A 19227-nucleotide genomic window follows, 5' to 3' on the forward strand; every position below is an offset into this window, starting at 1 on the left:
TACTTGGCTGCATGTCTATCTCGTTGTTCATTCACTGTGAAATGTAGGATCTATTTTTGCAGAATGAGATGATAAAAAGCTGCTGACCTGATATTAACATTATTGTATCTTTATACTGCAAGGTCTGGTATCAAAGCTTCACTACTGCTGAGCGTAAGAGCAGAGGCCTTCCGCTGTGCCCCCCCCCCTCAAATTGGCAACTACTGCATACATTAAAAAATGTCCTACACAAATATATAAGAATTGTAAACAGTCACATGAAAGCAGCTGGTTTATCTTTGTGCACTCATCCCACTGCTAACGAGAGAAGTGTTCGAGGATTCACACCCTTTGCCATTAATGTCATTGAGCCTGATCCACCCAGATTCAGTGGCCTCTGGAAAGAAATACAAAGAAGACCCTGCCAAACAGCAAACAGTCATAACAGGACATACTCAAAGCCACTGCCAAATATTCAATATTGGCCACAGCCTAAAGGAAAGGAAAGAAAAGGAAAAAAAAAAGTATGCAGGCGGAAGAACCGCTAATGCTGTAAAGAATTATTTACCTAAACACACATTCAGCAGCCATCATCAGCCTCTGGAGTGAAATACATTTACACCTCCTAAAGATTAGCATCCTTTGATACTGCCACAGCTGTGCAGCTCCCAGGGGAGCAGCTAAGTCAATTTGTCACATAAATGTAGAAAAATAAAATACGAGCACAAACTAATTTTCCTGTTCCCAGATAACACCCATGGCAAATATTTTAAATACTAAAAAGCCTTTTCCCATGCAAGTATTGCTTTAAAGGGTTAATGCTGCTTTTCCCTCCTAGGATCATGACATCCACCTTTTCAAAACTGCACTGCTACAACAGAATACCTAGAACCTCTTATAACAAATATACATATCTGATCCTTAACATTCACATCTTTAACTCATGCTTCATTCATTGCTCATCCTTTTACCTGCACAACATATAACTCAGCTATGGATTCCCAAGACTGTAGATCATCATACACAGTAATACTGCTCAACTACATTAAGAAACGTGACTCACTCACAGACTCACATTAACCCCTGTCAGTGCAGTAGTCCCAACACAGCCCATTCAAAGTGAATGGGCTGTGTTAGTATTGCCATGTGGCTTTGTAAATAAATAAATAAAATATGGGGGGGGGGGGGGGGGGGTCAAGATTGCAAGGACTCACTTTTATGCCTAATACTAAAAAATAATTATATATACACACCCTTACCTTGAGAAATACATCCAAAATCTAAATCCATGTAGTCAAACCTCCAACACATAACCTAGCGCACACTCCATTCACATGCAACATAGGCACATCACTCATACAGGCAGCTGCCACTACAAAGTGAAGTGGAAGAGTAGCCCAATGGTTAGAGCAGTGGGCTGAGAATAGAGGGTCCAGCTTCAGGTCTGACTCTGGCTCCTTGTGACCTTGGACAAGTCACTTAACCCTCCCATTACCTAAGCTACAAACTTAGGGGTATGTTTACTAAGGTGCATTAGCATTTTTAACGTGTTTGTAAATTTAAGGCACGTTAAGAGCCGCTTAGATGGTGAGCCTACTAGGAGCAGGAAAATACGTACTGTACCTGAAGGTAACTCACCTTGGGTAAAGGTGTGAATTAAATGCTTAAAATAATAATAATAATAACAACAACAACAACAACAACAAAAAGTCAGGAGCTGTGACTTGTATTGCTACACTTCATCTAAGCAACATTATATGTTCGATTTAGTGAATAACTACCCTGATTCATTATCCTTGCAGAATACATTAAATAAGGATTTTCCTCAGAATTGGGGAAAGCCCTCATTAATAAACCTCTTATCAGCAAGCAGAAAACTCTCTGGTCTGATATAAAGTTGAGAACAGCCATCTCTGAAATGGTAACATCTTAGCAACACCTATTGAAGGAATGCAAGTGAAACTAGTCATTCTTCATTTTCCTGTGGCAAGATGCAGTTGCTATGATTCCCTACAGTCACATGGATTATCAAGTATATCTGGACCATGCATGAGGTACCAAAACAGGTTTTTTATGAGATTTTTCATTGAAGAGCGATAACCTTTCAGCAATCAGCCATTCCACCCTCATTTCGATAATGTACTGTGCAATTTTGAAATGTCACCATGCTGCCTTAAGAGAATGGTACATTCCTTGTGCTGGTTGTGAATGGTACATTCCTTCTTGATCTGTTAGTGCTCTTCACATGTGAATGCTGGTAAAGTACTACTACTACTACTATTTATCATTTCTATAGAGTGAAACTGGGTCAAAACAGTCTTTACTTTAATGCTTGTGTGAGCATTACTTTTATCACTGTAGATAAGTGTTCAACAAAAACACCGAGTTTTATTATTTTACCTTTAAAATTATTTATTTATTTTCCTTTAGTTGATATACTGCCAATCACCAAAATGGCAGCAAGGCACTTTACAATAAAAGCTCAAAAATAAAGAGAGAAGGACAGAGAAGTTGTTCCCCTGTATTATGAAGGAAAAGCTTGATTAAAAAAAAAAAAAAAAAAAAACCAGAATTTAAGAAGCACATGAAGATTCAGATTTGAAATGAAGCAACGATGTGCTCCAGAGTTAGGTCTAGCATAAGCAAATGCCATGCCAGGAGTAACTGTCGAGCCTTACAGTGGAGGGAGAGCTTTTTGAAATGCAGATACTGGAAGGAGACATAGGGAATGAACAAATTAAAATGTATTCAGAGATAGAAGGCCCTTGTAACCGGTGTTCTTTTTTGAGTAATGGCGTTACATGATCAAATTTGTGTACATATCTCTCTATATAAAAGGCAACACCAACGTTCTATGAAGCCCCCAGCCGGAAGTGTGAAGGGGGCGAGATATCCGATTTCCCTATGAGTGTCTGCCCCGCCCTCTCTGCAACACAGTCAGTGAAGGAAAACAGCAGAGCAAGAAATCAAATCGCTGGCTCTGTAACAGTGAAGGACTCTGAGGGGGGAGGGGAGAGAGGGCAGAGGGCAGGGACACACACACTCCCACATGCACACAGAAGAAAACATTGCTAGCCCCCATTTCATTTGCATCAGAAACGGGGCTTTTTTACTAGTTCTATAATAAAAAGCACCTCCAACGTTCTGAAGCTGACTCCATGGCTTCACTGAAGGGTTCGTAATGGTGTAGACATCTCTCTCTGCCCCGCCCTCGCGTCAAAACGTGATGACGTCGAGGGCGGAACACTAGTAGTGAAGGGATCGCTGAACAGTTCCCAGGCAACGGTACGCGACATCAGATGCATGAGGGACCTATCAGATGCAAGTGTATGCGAAGAAGGGAGGAGCATCAGCAGAAGGGGTCATTTTGGGTGCAGCACAGGAACATCGCTGGAACAAGAAGAACACTTGTGCGGATGTTGGTGCTGTGGGTATGTGCGATCACAGACGGGGGATTAATTGACGGGTTTTCCCTGGCTACTGCCGGTACAGAACAGCGGCGGAGGGGGTATAGCAACGACTATACTGGTGTCGTTCTGTCTCTCACCCCCACCCCACTAAATACATCACCATCTCTCACTCACACCCACAGACACAACCAAATCCCCCCCCCCCCCCACAAGAACATACACACACTCTGCCATGGACAGACAGCATCTCTCTCTCACACACACACTCCCAGACCCACTCCCCTTAATACACAAACTCTACCAAGGACATTCAACATATCTGTCTCTGACACACACACACCCCCACAGCCCCCCCCCCAAACCACAAACACTGATGCAGAACACCGCTACCCCCCCCCCCCCCCCCAAGAATGGCAACACAGATTGGTCATGCAACTCATACACTCCCAACCAAATCAATAACCAAGCCCCCCCTTCCGGTACGGGGCAAAGGAAAGGGAGGTTCAGTGGAAGAAAGGCAATTGTCCCCCCTCCAAACAGTCTCACACACAGACACCGCTACCCTCTCCACCCCCCCCCCCCCACACACACATCATACATACACTCTCCAAGGGACAATCACCATCTTTCTATCTGACACAGACAAACATTCCTTCCACCACCCCCTCCCCAACATCATACACACACTGTGCCATGGAGAAACAGCATCTCTCTCTCTCTCTCTCTCACACCCACACACTCCCCTCCCACCCCCCCTTAATACACAAACTCTAAAATAGAAAATCAAGATCTCTCTCTCTCTCACTAACACACACACATTCCCCCCAACCACCACCACCACATCATACACAAACTCTGCCATGGTGAATCAAGATCTCTGTCTCTCACTCACACCCACACACACACACTCCCTCCCCCCCTCCAATAAATACACAAGCTCTAACATGCAGAATCAGCATCTCTCACTCAAACTCACACACAGAACCAACACAAAGAAAAAAATACAGAAAAACAACAAACATATTACACATAATACGTCAATTATTCATTAGCATGACAATGCATTTCTCCTAACAATCCCTTTCAAAACATTAATTGCAGGAAGCCAAATACCTTGCTAGCGCTCGTTTTATTGGTTTCAGAAACGGGCCTTTTTTCCTAGTTGTATAAATGTTTGACAGCTGTAGACTGAATGAGTTGTAATTGCTTTCATGAAGATGGGGTAATCCAGAAAACAATGCATTACAGTAGTCCAAGTGTGTGATGACAAGGGTACAGACACATGAAGCTGGGAAGTAGGACTTAAATTAGCAAATTTATTGCAAGGCAAAGAAGGAAGATTGAAGGACTTTATTAATGTAGTTTAAATGACCTTGAAGAGTAGGGGTGAGGGGGAATGACACAATAGAGATTAGGAAAGTACTACTACTTATTTCTAAAGCGCTACTAGACGTATGCAGCGCTGTACACTTGAATATGAAGACAGTCCCTGCTCGATAGAGCTTACAATCTAATTAGGACAGACAAACACATAGTTTTAGATTTGGGAGATATTAGGGGAACATCTGTGGTTAGAAAGCCAATCAGCCATAAACTCAAGACAGGAGGAGAGATCAACTGAATCTAAGGTATAGGAGCAGAGAATTTGGAAATCATCAGAAGAGCAGTACGGGTTGCAAACACAAGACCGAATGAGTGAAATCGAAGGATAAATAAAAAGATCAAAGTCTGAGCCAGAAGACAGAACAGACCCTTGAGGAACATCTAAAGTATAAGGATATTTAGCAGAACACAGATTATCTGAAAAAGTTGAAGAGAACGAGGACTTAAATGAGGTGAACCAGGATAGATCTGAGATTCCCACTGAAGAGGACCGCAGAAGTAGATCATGAGCGACCGAGTCAAAAGCAGAAGAAAAGGTCTAATGAAACTATTACAACAGAGGTTTCTTGATCAAATCGGGTAGAGGTACGTATTTCATTAAAGCGCGCGGTAAGAAAGATTTCAGTACTATGGGCTTTACAAAAACCTGCCTGTCTAGGATGCAGTGCAAAAGTCTTACCCAAAAAGGATGTGAGGTGCTTCAAAACCATCTTTTCCAAACTTTTGAAAAGAAGGGGAAGGTTAGAAATAGGACGATGGGGGCAAGATGGCGGCCGAGTAACAAGTTAGGAAGGTTGCTCCATTCTTACTTGCTCGTAACTCCCTTTTTCTTTGGTACCGGACATTTCTAAAATATGCCTAAACGGAGAGGTAAATCGCGAGGAGGACCCGCTACCCCCCATTTACCTGGAGCTGTGACTATGGAGCGCTTCCTTCTTCCGGGCACACCGACGGGGTCTGGTTCGCTGCTTGAGGGTTTGGGGAGAGGTCTCCCGTTCCCTCAGCTTGAGCAAGAAACATCCTTCAGCCCCGAAATGAGGATCCCTCCTCCTATGCCGGCTGCGGCGTTGAACTCAGTCTGGAGACTTCCAGAGGCGCAGGACGCGACGGGGTCTCCTGGAGCGGGTGCTGGGTCGACGCCTGAAACGCCGATGAATCCTGCTGTGCAAACAGCAGAGGTGGGGGGAGGAGAAGTAACCTCTGAGGAAGACCACGGAGCAGTGGCAGCTCAACCAGTTTTTTCTTCGTTTCCTACTTTGGATACTTCAAATAGATCATTTTTGCCTGAAAAACCTCAACAAATTTCCTTGGACAACATTTGGGAAGCACTTGTAAGTTTAGAAACTTTATTTATACAAATGTTTTCTCAATTAGATAAGAAATTTAACTGTCATAATGAAAAGATTGTTGAAATAGATAAGAAAATGATGTCTTTGGGCAAAGAGGTGGAAATTAATTCTTCAGCAATAAAAAAACTCTCAGCAAATTCAATTGAATTTAATTAAAGAAAACTTGTATCTTCAAAACAGAGTGGAAATACTAGAGAATTATCAACGCTCAAATGCTCTTAGACTGATAAATTTTCCTAAGCAGATTGCCATCTCTCCATTGATAACCTTCAAACAGTACTTAACAGAAGTTCTAAAAATCCCAGAAAAATCACATCCACCAATTTCAAAGATTTTCTACGTAGAACCATTTCGGAAGAAAGAACTATTACAAAAAGAAGATGCAAATGTTCAATCTTTGGACTTAAATTTGACTCAAATTATTGAGGGAGACAATGTGGGCCTGACAACTGCAACACTCAAAGTGATTTTCATACTTCAACCGGATAGAGACTGGATACTTAAACAATTTTTTCTTAATAAAAGACCAGGTTTCCTTAATTGTAATATTAGAATGTACCCGGATGTCTCTAGAACCACCCAGAAAAAAAGACAGGAATTTCTTAAATTGAGACCAAAAGTAATGCAACTTGGTGCATTATTCTGGCTGAACTTTCCGTGCAAATGTGTGATAAAAATAAATTCAATTAAGTATGTATTTTTTGAGGCAAGTCAACTGAATTCCTTCTTAGAAGTAAAGCTGGGAGACCTGCCCCAGCCATTACCAGAGACAATAGTAACATCAACCCCATAGATAGTTTATATTGTCTGGATAGCTTAAACCGACCACCATGATTTGATTTTAGAAGTTGGCTTCTGAAATTTACAGATTTTCCTAAAAATGTGGGAACCCCCTGTTAATTGTGGACTCTAGATGAGCAATGGATCTTTTTTCCTATTTTTTGAATTGCCTTAAAGTTTATGTTTTGATAATCTTTGTTTTAAGATACTAAATCATCTTTATCTGTACTCAAGATGTTCTTGATGTAATTAAAAATATAAATAAATAAATAAATAAATAAATAAATAAATAATAAAAAAAAAAGAAATAGGACGATAATTGAAGGAAAGGGAGGGATCCAAGTCCGATTTCTTGTTACATTTGGAAACTGGACATTGTAGTACCGTTCCCAATTCAGACTCTGAAGATAAAAGGGATCAAGGTGAAACAAGCTGGCCATGGATTGAGGACTGAAGTAATAAGACGTATTAAGGGCCAGAGATCCATTAAGACCAGTATTGTAGGTAGATTAAAAGAGTGATTTGTGAGGGCAAGGCCCAATTCCCTGGCAATGGGGGAGGACGCAGTGAAGCTCATATTTTGTCTAAGATTATTGATTTTGTTTTGCCAGGCCAGAGCCAAGTCATTGAGAGAGGTAAAAACACCTAATGCATGTTAAGTACATCTTAAGGGAAAGGGGATGGGACTTGTATACCGCCTTTCTGTGGTTTTTTTTTTCAACTACTTTCAAAGCGGTTTACATATTATATACAGGTACAATGGAGGGTTAAGTGACTCTGCGCATATCCAGCAGATAGCCAAGACCTGTCGCTTCTTCCTCTACAACATTAGCAAAATTCACCCTTTCCTCTCTGAGCACACCACCCGAACTCTCATCCACTCTCTCATTACCTCTTGCCTTGACTACTGCAACCTACTCATCACTGGCCTCCCACTTTGCCACCTACCCTCCCTTCAGTCCGTTCAGAACTCTGCTGCACGTCTTATCTTCCGCCTGGACTGATATACTCACATCACCCCTCTCCTCAAATCACTTCACTGGCTTCCGATCAGTTACCGCATATAGTTCAAGCTTCTCCTTCTAACCTACAAATGCACTCGATCTGCAGCCCCTCCTTACCTCTCTACCCTCATCTCCCCTTATGTTCCTACCCGTAACCTCCGCTCTCAAGACAAATCCCTCCTTTTAGTACCCTTCTCCACCACCACCAACTCCAGGCTCCGCCCTTTCTGCCTCGCCTCATGTTTGGAATAAACTCCCTGAGCCCATACGCCAGGCCCCCTCCCTGCCCATCTTCAAATCCTTGCTCAAAGCCCATTTCTTCAATGTCGCCTTTGGCACCTAACCACTATTCAAGAAATCTAGACTGCCCAACTTGTCATTTCATCCTTTAGATTGTAAGCTCCTTTGAGCAGGGACTGTCCTTTTTTTGTTAAAATGTACAGCGCTGCGTAACCCTAGTAGCGCTATAGAAATGTCAAGTAGTAGTAATAGTCACAAGGAGCTGCAGTGGGAATCTAACCCAGTTCCCCAGGATCAGAGTCCGCTGCACTAACTACTAGGCTACTCTTCCACTCCAAGCCAGGTTGAAGCAGCAATACTGTGACCGAACTGCAAGCAAGCATATGTGGCTTCTTCTCTTAGCATGAACTGCCATCTCACTTGAAGCACATTCACTGCACTTCCTCCACCCTGTTCCAGATGTTCATGTCGTCATGAGGCTGGCTGCACAGCTATATATATAAAAAAAAAAAAAAAAAAAAAAAAAGAGGAACGACTCCCACATATTGCACTTCAGCTTCTGCTCCGGTTGGTGGGTTATAGATCCAATTTTTTTGAACTAGGCAGGGCTTTGGGAATCTTTTTTTACAGATTTACCGAATAAACTTCTGCTAAAATTATTTCAGAACCCCAAATTTGGGTGCATCATGCCCATATCACAGAGACAGCAGGCACGGGTGTTCAAATACTACAGACAGATCTGGCTCAGAGTATTGCTATAACGAATATTCATTAGATCTATTTCCACATATTTGCATAGTTTAGCTAGCGGAAACCCAGAGTTGACTGTGGTTCTTTAACAGCCCACGCTCAGCATGTCTGTCATAGGAAATGCAAGTAAAAATATCCAAGAAACTAGTCGATCAGTAGTTAGTGCTCTGAGGCACATTCTTAATTTGGACACCCAACGTCTGCTTTGAGGGGTGGGGAGCGACTGCTGTTCACAACCTCCACAGGAGATGGAAAACAAGAACAGCTTTAAATGATCAAAAAAGCACAACTGACGCTGCTTCTAAGAGACCTGAATCCTGCTGCTCACAGAGCTGGATCTATTTACAGGAAAGGTGAAAATGTTTCAAGCAAGCTACTGGGTTCCCCCTCCCTCCCCTATGCAATGTCTGAGTCTATACTGTAGAATAAGAATTTATTGTTGCTACTAGATAAAAAAAAAAGTTTTGTAAAGGCAATAACCATTTGATTTTATAACCAACTTATACAGCCATTGTCTAAAGTACAAAAACATTCTGTATTTATATTGGTGTGATATACAGACCTTCATGACCTTTGAGGAAAGGCTGAAGCATCTAGGGCTCTTCAACCTTGAGAAAAGATGGCTGAGGGGAGATATGATAGAGGTCTATAAAATAATGAGTGGAGTGGAATGGGTAGACTTGAATCGTTCGTTTACTCTTTCCAAAAATACCAGGACTAGGGGACATGCGATGAAGCTACAAAGTAGTAAGTTTAATATAAAATCGGAGAAAATTTTTCTTCACTCAGCATGTAATTAAACTCTGGAATTCATTGCCAGAGAATGTGAAATGGTGGTTAGCTTAGCGGGGTTTTAAAAAGGTCTGAACGGCTTCCTAAAGAAAAATAATCCACTGCTTATTTCTGGAATAAGCACCATAAAATGCATTGAGCTTTTTTGGGACCTTGCCAGGTATTTGGGACCTGGACTGGCCATTGTTGGAAACAAGATGATGAGCTTGATAGACCTTTGGTCTCCCAGTGTGGCAATACTTATGTACTTATGACAGACGGAAGAAATGGACATAGATTTAAATGAAGACATTCAAAATATAGCTGTTTAAGGGGAAGTACTACTAATAGGTGATTTTAATATGCCAGATATTGATTGGGGTATCCCTACTGCAGGCTCTTTTAGAAGCAGGGAGATCCTGGATTCTCTACAGGAGGAACTATTCCAGCAGTTGGTAATGGAACCACTGCGGAATGGGGCTGTACTGGACTTAGTGCTTCCTAATGGGGAGAGGGTTTCTGGTGTTATAGCAGGTGATTATCTGGCATCCAGTGATCACCAGATGGTGTGGTTTAATATTCAGATATGTGCAGAGAGGGTTCATTCAAAAGTGAAGGTTCTAGACTTCAAAAAACTAACTTTCTTCAGATGAGGGATTCCCTCAAGGAATTGTCTGGATGGGAACATCTGGAAGAAGTTGGAAAGCAGTGGGCAAAACTGAAAGGAGCCATTGTAAGGGCAACAAATCTTTTTATAAGGAAAGTAAATAAAAGTAAGAGGAAAAGGAAGCCACTTTGGTTCTCAAAAGTATTAAGTGAAAAAGGTAAGGAAAAAGAGGTTAGCCTTTATAAACTATAAGAGATCAAAGGAAGAGGAAGACAGGTGAGAATATTTGGAAAAGTTGAGAAGCAAAGATGAGCTGGTCAATATTTTGTATCTGGATTTTCAAAAAGCATTTGACAAAGTACCTCATGAAAGACTCCAGAGGAAATTGGAGAGTCATGGGATAGGAGGTAGTGTTCTATTGTGGATGAAAAACTGGTTAAAAAGATAGAAAACACAGAGTAGGGTTAAATGGTCAGTATTCTCAATAGAGAAGAGTAGATTAGTGGGGTTCTGCAGGGGTCTATTCTGGGACCACTGCTTTTTAATATATTTATAAATGAACTAGAGATGGGAATAACTAGCAAGGTAATTAAATTTGCTGATGACACAAAATTATTCAGAGTTGTTAAATCGCAAGAGGATTGTGAAAAAATTACAAGAGGACCTTATGAGACTGGGTATCAAAACGGTAGATGTTTAATGTGAGCAAGTGGTCCAGATGACACTTGTTGGATGTGGTCGCACTTAATAGATCCTTAAAGTAATCAGACCAAATGATTGTTTGACTGAATACATCAGTTGCATGTGTTGTAATAGGAATAAATAATCTAGAGGGGTAGATATGAGAGAAGGGTGGAGTATGGGGAAGAAAGGTGGGGAGGAAAGGGGTTAAAATGTTGATGATACGTTTCTTACACAGCATTTATGTGGAAGGTTTGACTTTACAATATGTTACATGTAGAACCTGTTGATAATATTTTACAAAATCAATAGCAATCGTTGAAACATAATGTGAGCAAGTGGAAAGTGATGCATGTGGGAAAGAGGAACCCAAACTATAGTTAAGTGATGCAAGGTTCCACATTAGGAGTTACTGACCAGGAAAGGGATCTAGGTGTCATTATTGATAATATGTTGAAACCCTCTGCTCAGTGTGTGGCAGCGGCTAAGAAAGCAAATAGAATGTTAGGTATTATTAGGAAAGGAAAACAAAAATGAGGACATTATAATGCCTTTGTATCACTGCATTGCTGACGGCAGATATTATAAAGATCTATAAAATACTGAGTGGAGTGGAACGAGTAAACGTGAATCGCTTGTTTACTCTTTCCAAAAATACTAGGACTAAGGGGCAAGCAATAAAGCTACAAAGTTTAATATAAAATCGGAGAAAATGTTTCTTCACTCAACGTGTAATTAAACTCTGGAATTCGTTGCCAGAGAATATGGTAAAAGCAGTCAGCTTTGTGGGGTTTAACAAAAGGTTTGGATAGCTTCCTAAAAGAAAAGTCCATAAGTCATTTTTAAGATGGACTTGGAGAAAATCCACTGCTTATTTCTAGGTACTTGTAACCTGAATTGGTCACTGTTGGAAACAGGATGCTGGGCTTGATGGACCTTCGGTTTGTCCCAGTATGGCAACACTTATATTCTTATGCAAATGGAAGAAAGCCAATATGGTAAAATGGGGGGGGGGGGGGTGACAACATTTTTTTTAGATAGGTTAGTGAAAGGAGGAAATGCAAAAGTGGCACTATGAGACTCAAAGGTGAAGGGGAAGAATATGTAGCTAATAAAAGGTAAGGTGGAATTGCTCAAGAAATATTTCTGTTCTGTGTTCACAGCTGAAGGGCCGGAAGCAGGACCACAGAAGACAAATACAAATAGGAATGGAGGGGTGGTAGTTCCTGAACGATTTTCAGAGGACTGTGTTCATGAGGATCTGGCTAAACTAACGGTGGACAAAGCAATGGGGCCAGATGGCATTCATCCAAGGGTACTGAAGGAACTTAGGGAAGTTCTAGCTGCTCCGCTGGCTGACCTTTCCAATGCTTCTCTAGAGTTGGCAGTGGTCCTGGAGGACAGGAGAGCAAACGTGGTCCCACTCCACAAAAGTGGAATTAAGGAAGAGGTTGGGAACTACAGTTGAGTAGACTGGATGCGCCGTACAGGTCTTTATCTGCCATCATCTACTATATTACTATGGGACTATCATACTTCAAGTGCTTTGAAAATACATCTCCGTGTGTTATAGGATAGTAATGGCTAACCCGAAGCAACAAAGGGGACAAATGATAGAGATGTTTAAATACCTACACGGCGTAAATGCACAGGAGGCAAGTCTCTTTCAATTGAAAGAAGCTCTGGAACAAGGGGGTACAGGATGAAGGTGAAAGAGGATAGATTCAGAAGTAACCTGAGGAAATCCTTCTTCACAGAAAGGGTGGTGAATTCGTGGAAGAACATCCCAGTGGAAATGAAAACAGTATCTGAATTCAAGAGAACTTGGGACAAGTACATAGGATCTCTAAGGGAGTGATAGGGCGAGCAGATGGCATGGATGGGCAAACTGGATAGGCCACACGGTCCTCATTTGCATACATTTTTCTATGTAAACCAGGGAAATAGTTCTAGATCAATGACCAAAATATTGCCTGTACTCAATGCAAGGCGCTCTATTAGATGGTGCAAAATGGAAAAAAGAAATCTGTCAAAATGGAGACAGCATTATTTCCATACCAAACAAAACCTATTCTCTAATCGTTTCAGCAGAAGGAAGCTATTTGCATAGTCTACAAAGCTCAGGTACTGCCAGCTTTTGTGTTACCCCAGGATCTAGTATCACAACACCTGTTACTAGGAGACTAATTCCTGAAATGCAAACGCACAGACATCCAGTATGATCAAAATCTCCAAATCAGGCAATCTCAGACAACTCACTCCCAATACACCCAAAATCCAAGCAGTACAACATTAAACCAGCATTTTATATTTAGGTTAAAAAAAAAAAAAAAAAAAAAAAAAAGTTATGCAGTTTCATCATCTAAGCCAGTTTTCACATTTGATGTTAACAAATTCTATCCATTATAGTACAAGAAACAGTTTTGCAGTGAAACCTCATTTTATAAGTTAATGACAGTCCAAGTTGGATCAACAATGAAACCTTTTACAATGATTAAAAGCAAGGTACTACTTTCATTGCTAAAGCAAATAACACATCCCAAAGGGTAGAAATGCCTTAGTATATCTGGCCCAGAGCAAAGTATTCCTGGAATCCAATGCCCTACTGCAGCCAGGCCTGAAACATCAAATTACAAAATGGTTGGGTGGAGGTGATGACCTTTAAAAATGCAAGGCTCTCAGGAGACTGGAGGTGTTTCTCTGCAATGTACTAAGGAGACAGTGGTGGAAAGAGGAGGAAAAGTTGCAAACAACAGATGGATAGCCACTGAATTTTGTTTCTGTTTCTTCAAGGGGTTTACACAGAGAAGGAAAGTCACAAGATGCCAAACAGAGACTAGTCTACACAGCCTAGAGATGCCTGTAGGATTCATCAGACCCCAGCTGTATCCTGCATAGCTCGATAGTGCTCGACTATGAATGATAATGACAAAATTGGTCTTATATCCCTCTAGTATCTCACAGTTCAAAGCAGGTAACACAACCACAAGAGACCAGAAACAGTCTTCTGGGTATTAAAAGTGGTAAAAAAAAAACTGGTAGATATTTCATTTATTTATACACAGCTTTCTTGGGACATATTCTAGGCCTGCCCAAACTGGTGTACACAACTTTAAAAACAGATTCAGACACAATTAGAACAAATTCAACAGCCCATCATCTGCCCCATCCCTCAGCTAAGTCGACTCCCTCCACAGTGCCCAAAACACGTCTTAACCCATTAGTACCCAATGTTCCCATATGTGAGAACAAATATAAGAACATTGGGCACTAATGGGTTAACATACGCCCCGTGTACCACTACATTTACTACACATGCCAACACTTTCATCAAGGACACGGATAGCACCCCACACGAAGGTTTTATGTGGCAGAAGCAGCCACTGCAGACTAATGAAAACCATCTTGTGGAAACCCATTTTGGTTGCGAGATCAAAACTCAGGCAGCTACATTTTGAATCTACCTTTTGAAAAGGTCCAAACGCTGACCATTACAGTAATCTAAATAATGATATAATCAAGCTTCTGCCACCTTCTGAAATGATACATCTTAAGAAACCAACAGCGCACAAACCAAATATAGTTTCAAAAAAGCACCATGTAGAATCTTGCTCACCTGAAAATCCCCAAGAGGACAACTTGAAACTTGCCCGTTATATCTATGACTATCTGAGGAAACATCTACTCACACCACTAACTTGACATCTTCAGCATATAAGCATATATCTCCAGACAACCCCAGTGCGACTCAAAATACCTGGTGGTCCCAAAGATGTTGAACAATGGAGACAACTTATACATCTAAACCCCCCGAGGCATCCTGGGTCTGGACAGTACCCCCTTAGCTAGCACAAAGTCCTATATTCCAAAAACGAAGCTCTCTCAGACTGGATCCCCTTCTCACAACACCTAAGCTACACAACACTCTAAAGTACTGTATAGTTCACTAAACGGAAAGCATCACGGGTCCGAAAACACCAAAGTAAGCTATTCTCCTTTAAATGACAACCAGCATTGTCTCCGTGCCATGGTTAGCACAGAAACCTGACTGCCTATTACCCCACCCACCCCAATACCTAAAAAAAAAAAAAAAATCATCAACTGCAAAGGTTCTCCCCCTCCCCCATAAACTAAGAGCTTTGTATATCCCTATTTAAAATTGTGTTTATGTACCCCCAAATTCCTTCCCTAAACCAGTGGCATAGCTACGGGTGGGCAATTTGTACTCAGGCCCACCCAAAATTGTGGCTGGTGGGAGCCTTCAAACCCCACCAGAATTTCCTCCTTGTCAGGCAGTCAATGCTCTTCCAAACGGCAGCTGGAACCACACACCAGCCCCTCTGCACATGCTCAGTTTTCACCAGGCGGAAGCACTGAGCATGTCTGGGCTACTGGCAGCAGCGTCAGCTCAAGTCAAGTGTTGCTAGCTGCTGTTTGGAAGAGCACTGGTTGCCCGAGGAGGAAATCTTCAGCTGGTGCAGTTTGGGGATCCCTACCAGTGCAGGTATTTAATATTTTGTGTTTGAGGGTAGGGGGAGAGCACAGTTGAGGGGGGCCAGGAGGGGCTGAGTTCCATGCCCATCCATTTTGGACTGAGGCCCACCCATAATTGGCTGTCTGGCTACACCCCTGCCCTAAACAATGCTCTGCTGGTGTCCAAGGTAGATATAAGTACATAAGTAATGCCATACTGGGAAAAGACCAAGGGTCCATCGAGCCCAGCATCCTGTCCACGACAGCGGCCAATCCAGGCCAAGGGCACCTGGCAAGCTTCCCAAACATACAAACATTCTATACATGTTATTCCTGGAATTTTGGATTTTTCCAAGTCCGTTTAGTAGCGGTTTATGGACTTGTCCTTTAGGAAACCGTCCAATACCTTTTTAAACTCTGCTAAGCTAACCGCCTTCACCACTTTCTCCGGCAACGAATTCCAGAGTTTAATTACACGTTGGGTGAAGAAAAATTCTCTGATTTGTTTTAAATTTACTACACTGTAGTTTCATCGCATGCCCCCTAGTCCTAGTATTTTTGGAAAGCGTGAACAGACGCTTCACATCCACCTGTTCCACTCCACTCATTATTTTATATACCTCTATCATGTCTCCCCTCAGCCGTCTCTTCTCCAAGCTGTATAGCCCTAGCCTCCTTAGTCTTTCTTCATAGGGAAGTCGTCCCATCCCCGCTATCATTTTAGTCGCCCTTCGCTGCACCTTTTCCAATTCTACTATATCTTTCTTGAGATGCGGCGACCAGAATTGAACACAATACTCAAGGTGTGGTCGCACCATGGAGCGATACAACGGCATTATAACATCCTCACACCTGTTTTCCATACCTTTCCTAATAATACCCAACATTCTATTCGCTTTCTTAGCCGCAGCAGCACACTGAGCAGAAGGTTTCAGTGTGTTATCGACGACGACACCCAGATCCCTTTCTTGGTCCGTAACACCTAACGTGGAACCTTGCATGACATATCTATAATTTGGTTTCTTTTTTCCCACATGCATCACCTTGCACTTGCTCACATTAAACATCATCTGCCATTTAGCCGCCCAGTCTCGTAAGGTCCTCTTGTAATTGAACAACACAACCAGCAAATGCCTTTCTATGTACATTTTCCCCTGCTTCTGATGTACATACAGCTGCATTCATTTGATGTATGGGCGGGGGGGGGGGGACAAAAGAAGAGAACTTGACTACCAGCAAATTATTTCCATTATAGCACAACAGGTAGTGCATGCAGACCTGGGGTTGGGAGGAAACAACTGCCCCCTCCCTCCAGCCAGGGTAAGAGACAGAGAATGATGTTGAAAAATCACCAAAAAACACAAAATAAAATTATGACGGTGTTCACATTTTTTTTTTTGCTGCCCCCCTGCCAAAGGCCTGCGATTCTGCCATTTGATGAATTAAATCAGATGTATATGGCTGCTATTGCTTTTAGTTCTGTGTCCCATTGGTGAGTTGATTGTGCTCATTCATGTGAAAGGCTAGTGATCAACCTATTTACCATAAGGCAGGTTTGAACATAACCAAAAATACAACTGTGTCTTAGAAGCATACTGGCAAGCTAAAATTTCCCAAGTACTAATTATTTCAGCGCCAACCAAACGCTAAAAGAGTAAATAAAATTACACCCCCTCCATACAACAGATGGATCGTCTGGAGGTCTGGTAATATTTTCAATGTTTCTCAGCTCCCTGGCTACCAAACCATATCCCCCTGCGTATTAAAATTTCATCTTTCACAAACTACCTGTAATTATATTACAGTTCTTTGGTCAAGTTTTCATTCCAGTGCTGTTTCTCAAGAACATCAATAAACTTAAAGTCGTGTTGTACAACAATGTATCTTTGGTCTCACTTTCCGCTGAATTTCGCAGGTTAAAAATGCCCGGGGTGGAGGGAGGGTGGGGGGTGGCAGGACTCCTGCCTGCTAAGTTTGCTCCGGCCGCATAATTAGGGATCCATAAAAACCGCACATCTGGCAGAGAAAACAAACGTTTGGCTCAAAACGCAAATGACAGGCATCGATGCCAACTTTTCAACATGATTGGGGGGTGTAGAACAAAACGATCCTTTCCAGGACACAAAGGAGGTTACTCAGTATCGGAGATGCTCAGGACTCACAGATCTGGAACCTTATGATGGACAGGCCAGATCCCAGCAATCACTTTTTATTATTGTCCAGACAAAAAATTAAAAAAAATAGTTTGCCTCTGTTATGGAAAATCTTTAATTACCCATCCATATGCGAGTTACTCTGCTCCACTGTGAAAATAAGCAATACTACCATTTAATATACATTAGAGAGGTGCGGCTCCACCAAATTTACAAATGGGCCAGGCTTGTTCTTTATAGTAATCCATCCTGCTCCACGACAAACATTCCCTCCTCTGTACAAGGCCAAATTATGATATGAAGCGCAGACGCTTCAGCAGGGCTGCCGACTCCCCCCACCCTCAAACTGCACCAGCCCCCACCCCCACCCCGAGACCAAAAAGGTTCGTCTCCCCTCGCCCGACGCCTCTTTTCCCAGCGCTGGCTGCTGAGGTTATTTCTGGGGGAGTCAGGAAAAAAAAAACTTCAAATAGTGTAGCTGGGAAACAGCTGTTCAGCAGCTGGAACACAGCGAATGGGGACCAGCTGCAGGGACAGACCCCCAATCCCAACAAAAGCTGGGGAGCCCGAAAAGCAGCCGCTTCCCTTCCACCTTCTGAGCCCAGATCCAGAGCCATTTGCCCAGTCCCACTCCCAGCAAATCCCTAAGACTTCAGCTCTTGCATGCAAAACCGCAGAGCCCCAGCTCCAAAGAGGAAAGAGCCTCCCCCGCACGCCTGCAAAGCTTCACTCCTGGGCTCCCTTCCCAAACTTTTACTTTGTAACCGTTTTCGCTGCCCTTCCCCACATCGCAAAGCCCGGAACGATCCTCCTCCTCCACCTCACTTTCCGGGAGCAAAGGAGGACATTGCATTCCCGATCTCCCCCTTCCCAGCTCCTACTCACCGAAAACCTCTCGACATCAAGGGCGGCCATAATCCCTCTCAGCGATTACCGAAGCGCAAACCGCCTGCAACCTCCCGGCCGGTCGCCGCTGCAATCCCGACGCTCTGGGTTGAGCTCAATCCAATATGGCTCCGCCACTTCCTGGATCCTCCCATGTGCAGAGCGGTGGTATCGCAGCAGATGCTGGGAAAAGGCCCACGTTTAGGAAACCCGTGGCCCAAAGTGGAGCCGCCCCACTTGTGTTTTGCATCAAATTCTTTGGGGCAATTGAGATTTATTATTCTAGCAAGCGCTCCAGTTGCAAGTGGTATTGGGATTTGTAGTTCACCACGTGCTGTTCTGCTAGGGTCATCTTTGAATGAAACTGCAGGACCTGAAATGTACTATGCGTGTGTATCTGCATAAGAGCATTAAGCGTTTGGGGTAAACCATGCCCGGAAAACATCCAGGGCAAAGTCATTAGGCCCTGATCAGTGAGAATACGATTAAAAAAATAACAGTTGACATCTTGATATTCTCTAACCTCAAAAGATCCTATCCTGGACAATTAAGGTAGAATTTTAACTTATAATTTATTAATGAGAATAAGTCACAACAAGCCAACAATAGTACGTTATTATTTTTTCTATACAATTTCTTAGACCCCACCCCCACGCCCCTGTTTCCCCACCCACTGCTATACTATACTCCCCCCTTCTAATCAAAGTTAAAACTACATATTTTATTTACAGTACATTTTGCAATTACTGTTCACAAAGGGAC

General features: G+C 42.5%; 1 protein-coding gene across 1 annotated transcript in view; it reads right to left on the bottom strand.

Annotated features, from left to right (window-relative positions):
- The window catches only part of SEPTIN8 (septin 8), a 76959-nt gene extending 58269 nt beyond the window's left edge, over positions 1-18690 (bottom strand). The window contains exon 1 of the mRNA XM_030211231.1: positions 18466-18690. Within this exon, the coding sequence (XP_030067091.1) occupies positions 18466-18495 (30 nt within the window). The 5' untranslated portion in view covers positions 18496-18690. The remainder of the gene's footprint in view (positions 1-18465) is intronic.
- Between the last annotated feature and the right edge of the window lie 537 nt (positions 18691-19227).

This window comes from Microcaecilia unicolor, chromosome 8 (genome assembly GCF_901765095.1).
Source record: "Microcaecilia unicolor chromosome 8, aMicUni1.1, whole genome shotgun sequence".
NCBI classification, from domain to species: domain Eukaryota; kingdom Metazoa; phylum Chordata; class Amphibia; order Gymnophiona; family Siphonopidae; genus Microcaecilia; species Microcaecilia unicolor.